The sequence below is a fragment of the Cibotium barometz genome, chromosome 4 (genome assembly GCF_041138505.1).
Source record: "Cibotium barometz isolate CiBa-2024 chromosome 4, ASM4113850v1, whole genome shotgun sequence".
NCBI lineage: Eukaryota > Viridiplantae > Streptophyta > Polypodiopsida > Cyatheales > Cibotiaceae > Cibotium > Cibotium barometz.
The window spans coordinates 1,502,404-1,518,176 of record NC_141049.1 but is presented as its reverse complement, the minus strand read 5'-3'; the positions used below and the strand labels follow the sequence as shown (position 1 = coordinate 1,518,176).

The window sequence follows — 15,773 nt, the reverse complement described above, 5'->3', positions numbered from 1 at the left end:
GGGGTGGAGGAGGAGCCGTTGCCGAAACCGGAGTGGGGACGGGAGGAGGCGAAGGTGGAAGCGAGGCGGTAGGGGGGGACGGGGGTGGGGGGGGTGAAGGAGGGGGTGCTGGCATCTCCTCGTCCTCAGTCGTCGCAGGGGTCTCCTCCTAGAGGGGAGCAAAGCTGTTCCTCACGGGAACCCAGTGATGCTGAGACTGTGGCTGCTGATGCATCGGTCTCTGCGCGTGCTGCTGTGGCTGTCTCCCTCGACGGCGCCCCTGTCCAGGCTGCCACTCCGAGGTCTCTGTGGCCTGAGCAGGTGTCCCGGAGGCTGCCTACCGAGCCGCATCTGTGGGCGGGCCATCAGGGGCCTCCTGCTGCGGTGAAGGTCGGGGTCTCCTGCGAGGGCAGGCCTTGGCCAGATGGCCGACCTGCCTGCAAATAAAGCACTGGTTCGGGAGCCCCGAGAACTCCACTCTTTGATCAATCCATCCCCCCCTATCCTAGGTAGCTGAATGACCTTCGGAAGGGAGGAGATGTCCGGAACCAAAACTCTGACCGAAGGTTGCCCAGCTGCTCTGGCCACCACTGAAGCTGCTGTGGGGCCAGTCTCTAGCACCGAACCCACCAATGCTCCTAGCCTAGAAAGGAGCGGAAGGTACTCACGGCGGAGTCCAGGGAAGCAAACTGTAACATGGAAAAGGCGCTCTCCCTGCTCGGCCGCTGCTGGGTCAAAGCCATGCTGCCAAGGTCTGAAGAATGCCCGAGCACCCCTGATGTCAAGGGGACTCATGGCTAGGACCTTGGCCATGCTTTGGACTGTCTCGAACTCGATCTGGTAGTGTCCACAGCCCAGTAGCTGAACGTCCAGGATCTTGCCCACATCTCCAAGAAGGCGGAATTGGAGAAGATCCCGGATCTCCCCTCTGCTAGGGCGAGTGCCGACTATACGACAGATGGTGGAATGTGCCTGGAGGCGTTCCACCTCTGCGGCGAGGCTCGCTTCCTCTTCTGGCGAAAGAGAAAGCCTGATGGGGGTATCCTCAGGGGCGGGCGAGGGGGCTGCGGGAGAGTCCCTCTGAGGTGGGGCGGGAGGAGCCTCCATCAGTGTCTGAAGCTATGTCGAAGGCGGAGCGAATGCGGAAAGTCCTGCAAGAACCGAGCTGCACACAAAGGACGGAGGGGGAAGGCGGAAGGCAAAAAGAAAACCCCAGGGGACGGAAAAATCAGAAAAAATGGGAGAGGGGGGGGGGAGGCGGCGAAGACAAAAAGCCCCTAGGGGGGAGGCGGAAGCAGCGCGAAAAAGGGGGCGGGAGGGAAGATAAGGCGACGGTGGCGAAAGGGGGGGCGGGGCGCTGAAGAAGGATGGGAGGGCGCGAAGGAGAGGAGCAGGAGCAGGGGATGGCGCTGGAGCGCGCAGGACAGCCAAGCGGGGGAGGGGGGGCAAACGCGAGGGCAGGCGCGGGGGGGGGGGGGGGGGCAGACGCGAGGGCGTGCAGTCAGCGCGAGCAGGGGGAGGGGGGAGCGTGAGCTTCAGCGAGCAAGTAAAAAAAAGCACGTGTGGGAGCAAGTTCTTCCCAAGAAGACTTCTGATCCACGACATAACATTTCAAGAGATCCAACACGGCTGAATTTGCAGCCTCACTTTGCCCATCCGTTTGAGGGTGATAAGCTGATAAGAAGTCCAATTTGGTGCCCATATTATCAAATAAGGCCCGCCAAAAGAGACTTGTAGTCCTGGGATCTCTATCCCCCACAATGGACTTAGGCATTCCATGATGTTTGAACACTTGTGCAAGATATATTTTAACCATATGCTCAGCTTTGATGGTCTTTTTGACCGACAAGAAATGAGCTTGCTTGCTAAACCTATCCACAATTGTCCAAATTGCATCATTACCTCGTTGGGTCCGTGGCAAGTCCATAATGAAATCCATTGTAATACTTTCCCATGGCTACGTGGGAATAGGCAATGGCTGAAGCAAACCTAATGCCTTTTGTCTATCAAATTTCACCTTTTGACAGGTGATACATGCACGTACATGTGCCTCTATGTCCTTCCGCATATCTAGCCAAAAGAAATACCGCTCAATCATGTGCATAGTAGGCATTATGCCTCTATGACCAACATATGGAGGAGCATAGCACTCATCCAAAACCTTTTGCCTCATGTCAGACACTACACATAGGCAATTATCTTTCATGAAATAACCCTCTTTGATCACATGTGAGGCATGTGCATGACCAGCCATCAAATCAGCCCAAATAGTGGCAAAATCAGCATCCGTATGATACAAATCACGCATGGTAGACAAGTCCCCACGAGAGGCAACCGAGATAGCTGCTACATACGGCTTTCGTGACAATGCATCGGCCACTACATTCTTCTTTCCCGGGGTGTGTAAGATCTGAAAATGAAACATAGAGGGGAAATTGGCCATCCTCATATGCTTCTTTGACAACTTAGTTTGGATAAGAAAATACCTCAAACTCTGGTGATCTGTCTTCACAGTGAAATCAGCCCCAAGAAGGTAATGTTTCCATATAGTAAGTGCATGAATTACAACCAAGAGCTCTTTCTCATAAATGCCAAGAGATAGCTCTGCATCATGCAATCTACAGCTCTCATAAGCCACAGCATGTCCCTCTTGATTAAGGACAGCTCCTATGCAATTTCCAGATGCATCACATTCCACACAAAAAGGCTTTTGCAAATCCGGAATGATCAACACTGGACCATGAGTAGTTGCATCTTTCAATTTGAGGAATGCATCCCTCTCTACATTAGTCCATTTGAACACAGCCTTCTTCTTTGTCAAATCATGCAAAGGAGAAGCAATCCATGCAAAGTGCCGAATGAACCTGCGGTAGTAAGAGCATAATCCAAGAAAACTACAGATCTCATGCACCAAACTCAATTCGGGCCAGTTCCGAATTGTATCAATCTTTGCAGGATCCATCCGCACTCCATCTTTGGACACAATATGCCCAAGATAATGTATCTCTGACAAGAAGAACTCACTCTTCTTTGTATTTATGAAGAGTTTATGCTTACGGGGTTCTTCAAAAACAATGGCCAAATGAGCTCTATACTCTTCTTCGGTCTTGGAGAAGACTAGGATGTCATCAAAGAAGACACGTGTAAATTTCCTGTACCCACGGAATATGCGATCCATCATTCTATTGAATGTAGCCGGGGCATTTGTAAGACCAAAAGGCATAACAAGATACTCATAAAGCCCAAATGCTGTCCTGAAAGCAGTTTTGTGTACATCCTCAAGCACTACACGCACTTGATGATACCCACTCTTGAGATCAATTCGGCTAAAGCATGCCGATCCATCCAACTTGTTAAGGATATCGTCTATGCGTGGAATCGGAAACCGATTCTTGATGGTAAGCTTATTCAAAGCTCTATAATCCACACACATACGAAAGGATCCATTCTTCTTTTGAACCAACAGGACAGGGGAACAATTTGGGGAAGAGCTTGGCTGAACCAAACCCTTCTCAAGAAGCTCATTCACCTGCTTCATGATCTCCTCTTTTTGGGATGCACTTACATGATAGGCTGGCCTATTAGGCGGTGAGCTACCTGGCAAAAGATCAATGCGATGATCTTCCGGTTGTACGGGTGGCAACTCATTTGGTAACTCATCAGCAAAACAATCATTGTGCTCTTGCAAAAATTTCAGCCTATCATTACTAAGAGTGTTTACATGTACATTATTTTCCTCAACATAATCTTGTACAAAAATCAAGTACGCAAAAACACTCTTTTTCATTACTTTCTTAATTTGTACATGAGATACAAGGGGAATGGTATCACCCTCTTCACCAGCATCAATTACATGCTCTCGGCCTTTATGCATGAAAGTGATCCTGTTGGTCTTGTAAGCCTTGCACGGATCAATACGTGTATGCCAAGGCTTTCCAAGCAATACATCACAGCCATTCAAAGGCGCCACAAGAAAATCCTATTGGGGTAAAGGCGATATGCCCACCCTTATAGTGTGTACAAGCCCATAAGTTATAGTACATAGTACACTTAGTACTTTTAATGTACTAAGTGCACTATGTGTACTAGTGCAATATACATGTGTGATAGGGGAGTCACACACTCATGCCTCATGAGTTGACTTATCCCCACAACTCTCTCTCTCTCTCTCTCTCCCTGTGTGAGGCGCGGGGCTTCTTATCATGAGCCTCGTGTGAGAGAATATACCAATTGCTGGTGTCGAGCGAGGAGCGAAGAGCAGGCGGCGCACAGAGGCGGGTTCTGTGCAACAAATAGCGCCGACGCACTGTTTCTCCCACACAACTGGTATCAGAGCTATCGTAGATGATGAAGCGGGTGCTGGTAGTACCTTGGTCGAGGGCTCCAACGAAGGCTTGATCTGCTGCCATAGCTTTCTAATTTCTCTCTCCCTGTGTGAGGCGCGGGGCTTCTTATCATGAGCCTCGTGTGAGAATATACCAATTGCTGGTGTCGAGCGAGGAGCTAGGAGCAGGCGGCGCACAGAGGCGGGTTCTGTGCAACAAATAGCGCCGACGCACTGTTTCTCCCACACAAATCCTTATGATCCACATAGTCTTGAATGTGTATGCGCAACTTGCCAAAAATAGGCATGACCTGCACTTCTCTACCAACAAAGGCAACCCATGCTTCAATTTGAGGACCCATGTCCTCCACTTCAATACCCAAAGCAGTTGCCATCTGTGTGGATATGAAATTTTCAGATGCACAATCATCAAACATGAACAAAGCGGGCTGATCCTTGAGCTGTCCCCAAGCTTTACATACAACCCTGTCTTTGCTATCATGTGAAGTGTTGCCCTGCACATCAGGAACCATATGCACATTAGGCTTTGATGCATTTGCATTATCATGCTTCTTCTTGTTTGGGCATGCCTTTGCAATATGCTCGGTGCTACCAAAAGTAAAGCATTTTCCCTCACTCATATATTGCTTTTTCTTCTCCGAAGTGAGACCATAGTCTCTCAGTTTGAAGAAACACTTCTTGGTAGTGTTATTTTCAGCCTTTGGACAATGTTTATCTTGGTTTTGGTCCTTTTTAGATGGCTGTCCATCATTTTGCAGGTTTTGGACAGCCCTCTCTTTGCCTTGAATTGAGGGTTTAGCCTTATTGGATTGATTCAATTTGAGTTCCAATTGCTCGGTGGCGGTAGCGGCTGCGATTAGTTGGTGTAAGGTATGACCAGGATACATTTGTAGTCCCGCTTTGTACACGGGTTGCAATCCCGATTGAAACCTTCTCTTCCTTTCCGCCTCGGTGACATGCATAAATGGAGACACCTCCAAAAGCACTTTCCAAAACTTTTGTACATATTTACCAATTCCCCCTCATTTTGCTTCACCCAATCCCACTTCATTGTTATCTCATTCAATGCATTGGGAGGCAAGAATTGAGCATAGAACCTCTCCTTAAACTCTTCCCATGATCTAACACGATTTAGTGAGAGCTTCTCCATGAGCCACCAATGGGCAGCAGTGCCTTTCATAAACATGCTTACATGCCGGATCATGGATTTCTGAGTGAAATCCTCGTCTCACTGAAAGCAATATCAAACTGGGCAATAAAAGCAAGTGCCTTTGATGCATCATATTCCCCATGATATGTGTCAAACTTCACAGATTTGTCTTGATGCATGTGCCTGCATCTCAACATGTTTTCCCCCATGTTTGTCCATTGGGACAGCCCCTGTGACTGGCATCATTTTAGGACCAAAAGGTGATGCATAAGGCATAGATACATGTGCCCTGTAAGCATGAGGCATGGCTGGCCCCTCAACATGCATTGATACATTTTCAGCCATAGCTTCTCCCTCACGAGCACACTCGAAGGCATGAGTGGCATGAGAGATGCGGAATACCTACACCAACAGAAAATTGCAGCCCATGTTGCATGTGTTGTGCATGCACATTTTCAGCCGGCAATGGCATTTGACATACATTTTGACCACTGCCATAAACATTGTATCCTTCAAGGGCTACATAAGGTATTCCTGCATGGTGTAAAGTCACTGATTGTTCCTCTCCCATAGCATGAAGATTCATCCTCTTAGACATAAGTTCTTGTTCGGGCACATGTGGGGATTCCAATTCATGTGGAATGGTTGCCTTTTCTGCATAGACATCCTCGGTACGAGCCAAGTATACACATGTTGCATCCCTCGGTTGCATGTGCAACTCTTGAGCAATCATTGCCATTGCATGATCCATATAAGATTCAGCTTTCTTGGCCTTCAAACAATCATGTACCAATGGATCCTCGTGGCGGTAGAGATTCAATTCTTCTTCTTGTACATGGAGAAGAGCCTGCGTACGAGTAAGTTCAGCCCTCAAAACTATAGACTCTTCTTCCTTCTCTTTGCCACGGGACGGCTGTCCCACATATTCATGTTCCCTATTAAGCACCATATGAGTTTCCTCATCCTGTAAAGCATTGGAAACATGCATTTCATTGTCCCTGCCTCTTGTGTTAGCATCTCCAACATTCATTGTATGGTTATCCATAATGTTCTAAGTGTAGAGATAGCTAGTGTTCACGGTGATCGTCTCTCACGATAGAAGTGGAAGAGAACCGTATGCTCTGATACCAATGTAACTTGGTTGAACACAATGCTAATCAATACACTTAAATACACTAAGATTTGATGGACACTTGCTCAAATACAAGAAAGTAAATTGCTGAATTGACAAGAGACACACAATGAGCCGGAATGGCCGACCCCTCCCTCAAATAAAGTATATCGACCTTGGGAGAATCAAGTACATAATGTCATGGGCATTTCTGACCAGATTTCCATACCAATGCATATGAATACAATATTGCAAACAAGTGGTTGTCGTTGTAGACTTGCAATCCACACTATCCTCTCAAGTGTCCATGTTCCCTACCATCTGCTCTCTATTGTTCCACCAACACATGGTAGCAACAATCTGCAAGAGAGCAAGTAGAACAAGAGAACACTACACAGGGTATGTGATCTTGTAATCCAATTCCTCCCTCCTGCTACTTGCTTCCATATTTAAGCATTAAAGCTTACCAATTGCAAGTAGAGTCGATGACAACGGAAGTCTTCGCGATGGAAGTCCTTGAAGTGAAGAGATCTTCGATTTGTCGCAATTCTTCACGACAAAAGTCTTCAAGAGGATGAAGGGAACCTTGGGAAAGCTTCCCCTATGGTTCAACTTGAGAAAGGAGGGCTGAAATTAGGGTTTTCAGCAAAAAGACCAGAAATTACAGCAATAAAGAGAGCTGTTTTGCTGAATTTAAGTCATTGGAAGTGTGTAGGAGAGTGATTAGCATCCGGAATCACTCTTGAAAGCTTGAAAATCACCTTAGCAAGCTTGGAAATGGAGTTGGGAAGGAGAATGTGCAGAAAATGCAGCCCAACAGCCCTCATGAAGAAGGCGCCAATTTCTAGAGAGAGGAGGAGGAGAGGTGGTGAGTTGTCCAGTGTAGGTGGCAGGCAGGTGCTTTGTGGAGCAGGACACATGGCTGGTTACTCCCTTTGTACAAAGGGGATAACGTCTGGGCGGTGGACATTGGGTTATGTCCACCTCGGGACATCAGTGTGTGTGAACACCGGGCTGGTCATAATTTATAAGTGAGTTTTGGTCGCCCAAAACTTAATGAAGTGTGTGTACACACTCACTTATAAATTAGTGCTAACTCCTAAGGCCAAGTTTATGACCAATACTTACCACCTGTCACATGCCACATAACCATGTCAACAAACAGTTTCACACGCACAGTTCGCGGGCGGGCGTCCCCTTACCCGGAACTACACATTGGTCAAGCAAGCATGAAAACAGCATGCAATTTCAATTGCAAGCAAGCACATAAAGATGCTATGCAATGCAGCATTGGTATGGACAATCCCCGTTCATGAGACTATACCAAAATAGACGTGCTCCAGGCAAGTACACAAGGTACCAAACGCAATGGAACACCAATCCACCAAGCATTTCCGGGCATGTACATGGAGGTACCAAACCCAATGGAACACCAATCCACCAAGCATTTCCGGGCATGTACACGGCGGCACAAGTCCCAACGGAAAGCCAAGTCCACAATAACACATGAGTGGCATCAATCCCTGGCATGTACAACTGCCATGGACACCAGTCCAATGTACATACATGATAAGAAAGTACGGGTGGACCAATTGGGTGGCCAAATGGTGACACCGGCCGTTCCAGGTCTATGCTGTGTCGTCTCTCTTTCTCTCAATTATTCTTCCATCTACTTGGCTCCAGTATTGTTGGCTGAAAATTCATGAGACTTGTAGTCAGGTCACTTTGACTCTTTTTCGACGAGTCCAACATCAACAGTCTACACCGACGCATACTTGTTTGGGTAACATGTATTTATTATTTGCATTGCATGGAATATCTTGCTAAAAAGCCCTTGGAAGTTTGTACACAAATTAAATACTCCAATAATACACAACAGGATTGTCGGGCTATTCGCAGCCCCAGTGGTGGTGTACTCTGCAGTCTCTATCTTTGCAAATTTATTTTGTGCAATGTTGTGTACTTTCAGTTATCTGTTGCATTGTTGTTGGTTCATATTTGACTAGCTTGTTGTTCACGTGATGGTGCCCAGAAACGTTCACACCCCTTACAGTGTAATTACATCTGCATCAACCGAAGGTTCATGTCGATCAAAAAGGTGGTCCTAACACAAGTTCTTGCGAACGGAGGGCAAGGGGCCCGTCTACACCTTTCCTTACATTGATAGACCCACGACACTCACCACCACAAAGATGCAGCTCCACACAAAACATTTCAATGATCTCTACTACACAAATGTCTCCAACCAGCCATCATTACCACATGCCACTTCTTCCAACTCATTATCCTCATCCTTGAGGAGGTGCAAAAGGACCAATGCACAAGTAGAGAACGCATGGTCTTCGACCTCTATGGCATGGTCAAATACTTCCATGGCCACAAGGTGGTCACCTTCGAGGATCTGCTGTATACCCGCTTCTGGATACCCTTTGACATTTTGTGGCGATTGGGTCAATGGCTTTCCTACAAGCCCTTCATCACTTCCTTCTACGAGACCGGTAATAACTTTGGCACCAATACAAGCTGGTAAGTCTCATCGCCATGCTGGGTCCAATCTACTACTTTCCTTTTGTTTATGGACCCGGAGCCAGTAAAAAACCCTCCTCAACTCAAGACAAGTGCCACAAAAGCTTCATGACCTTGATTCCCCAAAACCAAGATGAAAGATACATGTCAAAGAAAGTCAAAATAAGAGTCAAAGAAAGCACAGAGTTACAGTTCTCACAAAAAGGAGAGCACACACGTGCACACCTTCAACCCTCATACATAGGCACTCACAATAGCTAGCACCTGCACCAAGCCTCATCATCAACAACCATCTAGGTACATCTCTGGATGGGGAAGCAATGGTGGCCTTGTCCATGGTATGACCCATCGCCTAGGCCCTAGATGCTCTTTGATTTTGTAGGAACCTCCAAAGATCTTCAAAGAAAACAACTCCTTGTGGTCTCCATTGGACCATTTGCCGCTTCTTCAACTACCTTCACCATCATAAGACGAACATTACCACCAAAGGTGCAACAAGCAACAACAAAGTAGCCCAACCTCTAGTTCCACCATGAGATTTGGGAGTCATACCTTGCCACGCCAAACAATCCTCAACCACCATCAATCATTGCTAATCAAATGAAGATGGTCTTGGCGCATGAATCCACAAAGCAAGCCATGGGGTCCTCTTTCTTTTTCTGGGTCCAAACAACTCACAAGCCCAGAAATGAGGCCTCGCTTCAAGCATTTTCACGTGCACATGCATGCTTCCTAACTCAAGGACCAACCAAACTCTACCTCCAACAAACCTCGAAGCACATGGATTGGTCTCTTCACCGACTACATCTTCAACCATCACACCTCTTCGGAACCGACAGCATCTTCAACCACCCGAGATTGGTTACGCAAGGACACGGTCACCATTAGGAAGGGGAGTACATTAAACGACTTTGTTGGTTAACATGGTTTCGCCCGCCCATCCTACTGTAAGGCCATTCACCATCCTTATCGTTTGTAGCAGAAGCCCCTTCATGTACTTATTTGCTTAAAACTAGAACTAGTTTTAAGTTTTTCCTGGCCTAGTGAGAAACCTAGTCATCTGTACATAAGTCATTTTTGGCATTAAGCAATACACATTCATTCCCTTGCATTAGAGTACTTGTGAGCTCTCCCTCTTCTCTACTCTCTTTGATTGCTTGTATTCTCATGGACCTTTGTTTAGCTTGATAGTTTGCTTGCTTAGATAGAATTGAGTGTAGGCTTCTCCCTCTCATGAGCTTCTTCGTTACCCACTCTTGTGAGAGAGAACCACCATGAAGGCTATTCTCTTCTTACCTCCAATTAGGAGTAGACAGCTCTCCCTTCACCTCCATCGCCATGAACGCATCTCGATGTGACAATAGAGTGAGGACACGACTGACCGGCTAGCACCCCCACATCAGGGAGTTGCATTTACGGCTCTTGTTGGACATGTCATTTCCAGCTCTCTTTTACTCCATTTTATGCCCCTTTTTATCCAGATACTAATCTGATGTTTTTAGGGATTTTTCCCATATTTCTTAAGGCTATTTTAGGCATTTTTATCAGTCGTGGACATTTGTCCTCCAGTGCTATTAGCCGACTGCTCTACATGAGATGTATATAAGCATGGCCATTGTGCCTTCATAATTCATTCAATACATTCATTACTTTTCAGTTCTTGGCTCAAGTGTTCGATCTCTCTTGGCTGTCTCTCTCTCGTGTGATCTCTATTTGCTTCCGCTTCATATTCACATATTCTCACATGGTAGCAAAGATCTTGAGCTTCCCCAGATCAGCAACAAGAAGAGTTTTCAGCCCGCGTTTTTCTCCTCTACTTCCTTGGTGGCTGCATTTTGGAGATCGACTTTCATCGCACAAATCAGCTTTTTCTGTTGCGTTTCTCCTACAGCAACACCTTGCTACGTTTTTTTTTCCCTCTCCTCTCTCCTAATTTTGTATTCTGCGCATACCCCGGACTTGTTCGTACTCCACGCTTGTGGTAGCACAGTGCACTTGCTCCATTAGCCACTCCCTCCCTGACTTCATCGCGCATCAGGTTGGCTCCTGTCTTCACCCGTGTGCCTTGATCTCCGGTAGGAGTATAGTTCTACATCTTTCTTTCACCTCACCTAGCATTTAGGGAGGAGTGGGCCACCCCCGGGTACCTACTTGCAGCCTTTCCACTGTAAATTCAAGAGAAGGATTCCATGGCGTCTACACCGACAGTCATCTCTTCATCCATTCCTCAACTTCCCAAGGAATCCATCTTAGATGGAACCAATTATCTTGATTAGGCACTATAAATGAAGATTCTCCTTCAATATCATCGGCTATGGGATATTGTTTCTGGTGCATATGCCTCTCTCGATGCTACTTCTCCTCAAACTGCGACGATTGATGCCTGGGTTGACAAAGATGCAAGGACTTATGCCTTTATCTTCTTCAACATAAAACCGTCTATTGCTCATCAATTTGATGACAATGATGAGGAAACTGCAGAAGAATTGTGGGATAACATCCAAAGGAGGTATCATCGTGAGAACTCTTGGAGAATCAACTCTCCAACTTGAAGATTGCCAATACTGCTAACATCATGGATTCTATTATGGAGTTCATAAACATTCAAAAGCAGTTGGTCTCTTTAGGGAGCAAAGCTACCGACGATGAGAACTTTGTCAATCGGCTCCTCGCCAAATCGCCCGAGACTTTCTCTGCTTTTTGTGATACTATATCACTTCTTCCTTCTACTCTTGATCTACATACCATTGTTGGCATGCTTCAGGATAAGGCCATGAGAAAGAACACCAGCCAGGGTACTTCCGAGACCCTTCTTCAGGCTAAGGGCAAAAGCAACTGGCAGTCCAAGGTTTCCAGAGCAACAAAGGTGACCACAAATCTGCCAACAATCCCTCTCACAAAGAGCTTACTTGTCATTATTGTGGTCTCAAAGGTCACATTCAGCCTGATTGTCACAACAAGAAGAGAGAAGGCTGTTCTGCTACGAAACCCCCCAATCAAACCTCTTCATCCAACAGCCAAACTCAAAAATCCTCTTCCACCAAGGAGACTATCTTCATCAATATTGAGGAGCTTCCCTCTGACTCTCATGTTCCTTCCACCACACGTCTTACGGATTGAGTGGTTGATAGTGGGTGTACTACTCACATGACTCCTGATAGGACCATTCTTCATAACATTCATCCCAGCTCTTCGACGGTGTTCATTGGTGATACTTCCAACCTGGAGGCCTCTTCGGTTGGTAGTGTGCGACTTAACTCTTCCCCAGGCAAGCCTTCTACCATTCAGGATGTGCTTCATTTTTCCAAGCTCTCCAGCAATCTCCTCTCAATTTTTCGGATTGCCGAGAAAGGATATAGTGTCTACTTCGACAATTCCGTCCTCAAGATCATCGACACCAGCAACTTGCAAATTGTTGTCACAGGTATCCAAGAAGGTGGTTTTTATTGGTTGAAAGACTTTGTAGGCTCTTTGACTAAGTCCCATTCTCATCTGTTGCAACTTCTTCACAGCTATCATGCCTTGGTAGCTCATGTGGATACGGATTTGTGGCATGCTCGCTAACTTCTCTGTAGCTACTATCTTCTCAACAGATGGTCGAGGGTCTTCCACCACTGAAACCCTCCCACTCCACTTGTGTGGCTTGTCTTCATGGCAAGTAACACCAAGTTGCCTTTCCTCAAGAGACTACTGATCACGCCTCTCATATTCTAGAGCTCATTCATATGGACCTATGCAGCCCCATGTAGACTACTACCCAAGGAGGAGCCAAGTACCTTATGCTTATTATTAATGATTACTCACGCAAAGTTTGGGTTTATCTCTTGGAAGAAAAATCTCAAGCTTTCTCTCACTTCCAAGAGTGGGTGACTTTGGTCAAGATTACAACAACACAGAAGGTTCAACAAGTCCCTTCCGACAATGGAGGAGAATTCATCTCCAACGCCTTCCATAATTTTTGCTTGGAGAGCGAAATATAATTTCATTATCTTCTACTGAGGCTGAGTACCGTGCTTATCTGAATACCTACTATGAGCTGTTATGGTTGTTCCAGATGTTGAGTAATCTTGATTTACTCTCCGATTCTCCGATCCGTATTCTTGCGGACAGCAAGAGTCCCTTGGCGTTGGCTCGAACTTCATCCTTCCATGGCAAGACCAAACATATTGAGGTCCACTTTCACTTCGTTCGTGAGGTGGTCGCCAACGGCATCATTACACTGGAGTATTGTCCTTCTCAAGACAACGTTGCTGATCTTTTCACCAAACTTCTTCCTCGAGATATTATTGCTCAGCTCCTTACCCGTATCATGTATAACCCATGTGCTGGAGATGAGAGGAGGTGTTGGACATGTCATCTCCAGCTCTCTTTTACTCCGTTTTATGCCCCTTTTTATCCAGATATTTATCTGATATTTTTAGGGATTTTCCCCACTATTTTAGGCATTTTTATCAGTCATGGACATTTGTTCTCCAATGCTATGGCCGACTGCTCTACATAAAATGTATATAAGCATGGCCATTGTGCCTTCATAATTCATTCAATACTTTTCAGTTCTTGACTCAACTGGTGGATTTCTCTTGGATGTCTACTCTCTCTTGTGTGATCTCTAATTGCTTCCGCTTCATATTCACACATTCTCCCAGCTCTAAGGAAAGACCAGATGACAATTGTTTCGGCAAAGGCTAAGGTAAGCTATTATCTTGAACACGACCTAAAGTGAAATGGTATGTGCATACTGACCTTATGAGGAATGGTAAGTGCATACCGACATTAGATTGGCACATTCATACCAATTGAAAGATGGGTAAGTCTGTACCACTTGCAAGATGGGTACGTCTGTACCGGTATGTCATGTAAGACAAAATGTTGATAAGCTTGTAAAAGGCAGTACCCAATTATCACAACTTTCCACACACAAAAAAAACATTCCCCGTACAACACTCTCTCACAATGTGCTTGTCAGAGTCACACTTAAAACATCACCCAGCTAGCCACTTAAGTTTGAACTCTTCCTAAAGAGTCCTCAATTCAACACTCCACCACTAGAATTTGTCCTTGTCATTTTGGCATTAATAGCTCCTTCTTTAGAATTATCCTTTCCCATTTGCTGGTTGTGTTGTGTCATAGGCTTGTGACCATAGTAGTGTCTCAAAGATTGTCGCCAAACAAGCTGACCATGTGCGCAACAATCAACCCTTCAAACCATCCATAAATCTGCTGACCTGCTCCTTTGTTCGAATGATCTTGTTGAGAATGAACAAGAACTTTCTGAAACCAGGAAGGTACTCAATTACGTGATCACCTTATCATTGAGAGAGATTCTCCCTTTTTAAACCACGCCAGTAGTCCAACAGGCTAGTGGAGCTCACACACAGCTCTGAAAGGATATCAATGAGCCTACAACTAGCCCCCCATCCGCTAGCAATTGGCAAGTAATTACTTGGGTTCTCCTGACCTTCCTTGCTTAACCATCCTGACCTTCCTTGTTTCTTGTAGAATGTGTGTGGCTTTTCAAAACATTGCAGCCATCCTCCACCCTTGGTTTCCCACTCACCCTGCTGATGGTATAGAATCAGGTGTCTGTCTATGCAATGGCTTCTCCTTCAATTAATCAGTTTCTTGAAAGCAATGGCTTTGCTGAATGATATATGCTCTTACACAAGGGCAATGGCTGATGGCTATGAAGAACTTGAATGAATCCCAATAACTTCTTACAGAGCAGAATCCAACATTGACATGTGAGAGCTACAGGAACACCACAAAAGATAGCAAAACTTACTTGGTGATGGTGGAGGTGTCAAGGTTGGAGAGGAATCCAGCATACTGGCGATGCTTGGCGACAAAGCTGATGTCCTCGTCCGAGATGTCCACTTCGTCTTCCGCGACATCGGGAGGGAGCAAGGGAGTAGCAGGCGCTTGCTTCTTCTGTGGAAAGCAAGCTTATTAAAGTAAATGTCGTGCAGTAAGGCCGTGCGAGCACAAACATACACCCCGAGAGAAAAGGGGGCGCACCTGCGACTTCCGTTTGCGTTTCCGGGACGACATAGCTTCCGGCTTGAAGGTTCGAGAGGGCATCGAAGCGCAGAGAACAGGTTAATCTTTGTGCAGTCCAATTTTTTGCTCAAGGACTCTCGGGAAAAAGAAAAAAAAGGTCCAAAATGTTTTTGGCATTTGATAAAAGAGAAACACACATTTTCTACATTTGGTTTGACCGATTGTAAAGTTTTTTCCCATTAAATATGAACAAGTTTGAGGGCAGAGATGTTGGCGGCGGGCGTCCTTTAGGCATCTTGATCTTCTTAATGACAATTGTTAGCCGATGGGGAGCTTGAAGCAAGTGTGCCATGAGCCTGTTAGAAGTCATCTCCTGTCTATACATATACACCACGGCCTCTGTTGTGGGTGTGCCCACCCTTATTAGGTGTTTTCTCATTTTTCCTCACTCTCTGTATTTTTTTCCCCATACTTTTCCCATTTTTCCATGGCTTTAGGGGTAGTCACGGGTTGGCTGGCGCATCTCCTATGGCCGACTATACATGTCTTCATTTCTGACCTGGCCGACTCAAGGTTGCTGGCCGACTGGTCTATGAGGGCTGGTCATGGAGATTTGTCCACTGTCGGGCTGCCCCTAGAGCAGGCCGACTGCTGCCTGGGGTCCA

At 46.2% G+C, this 15,773-nt stretch overlaps 1 protein-coding gene across 2 annotated transcripts in view; it reads right to left on the bottom strand.

Moving 5' to 3' along the window:
- LOC147638792 (binding protein) overlaps nucleotides 1-15,323 on the bottom strand; it is a 79,120-nt gene extending 63,797 nt beyond the window's left edge. For both annotated transcript variants that reach the window (XR_015263741.1, XM_086784420.1), the window contains exons 1-2: nucleotides 15,127-15,323; nucleotides 14,894-15,039 (exon numbers count right to left, since the gene is read on the bottom strand). Coding sequence is in view for 1 of the 2 variants with exons in the window: in XM_086784420.1 (XP_086640546.1) it covers nucleotides 14,894-15,039; nucleotides 15,127-15,189 (209 nt within the window). In the remaining variant the exon portion in view is untranslated. The remainder of the gene's footprint in view (nucleotides 1-14,893; nucleotides 15,040-15,126) is intronic.
- Between the last annotated feature and the right edge of the window lie 450 nt (nucleotides 15,324-15,773).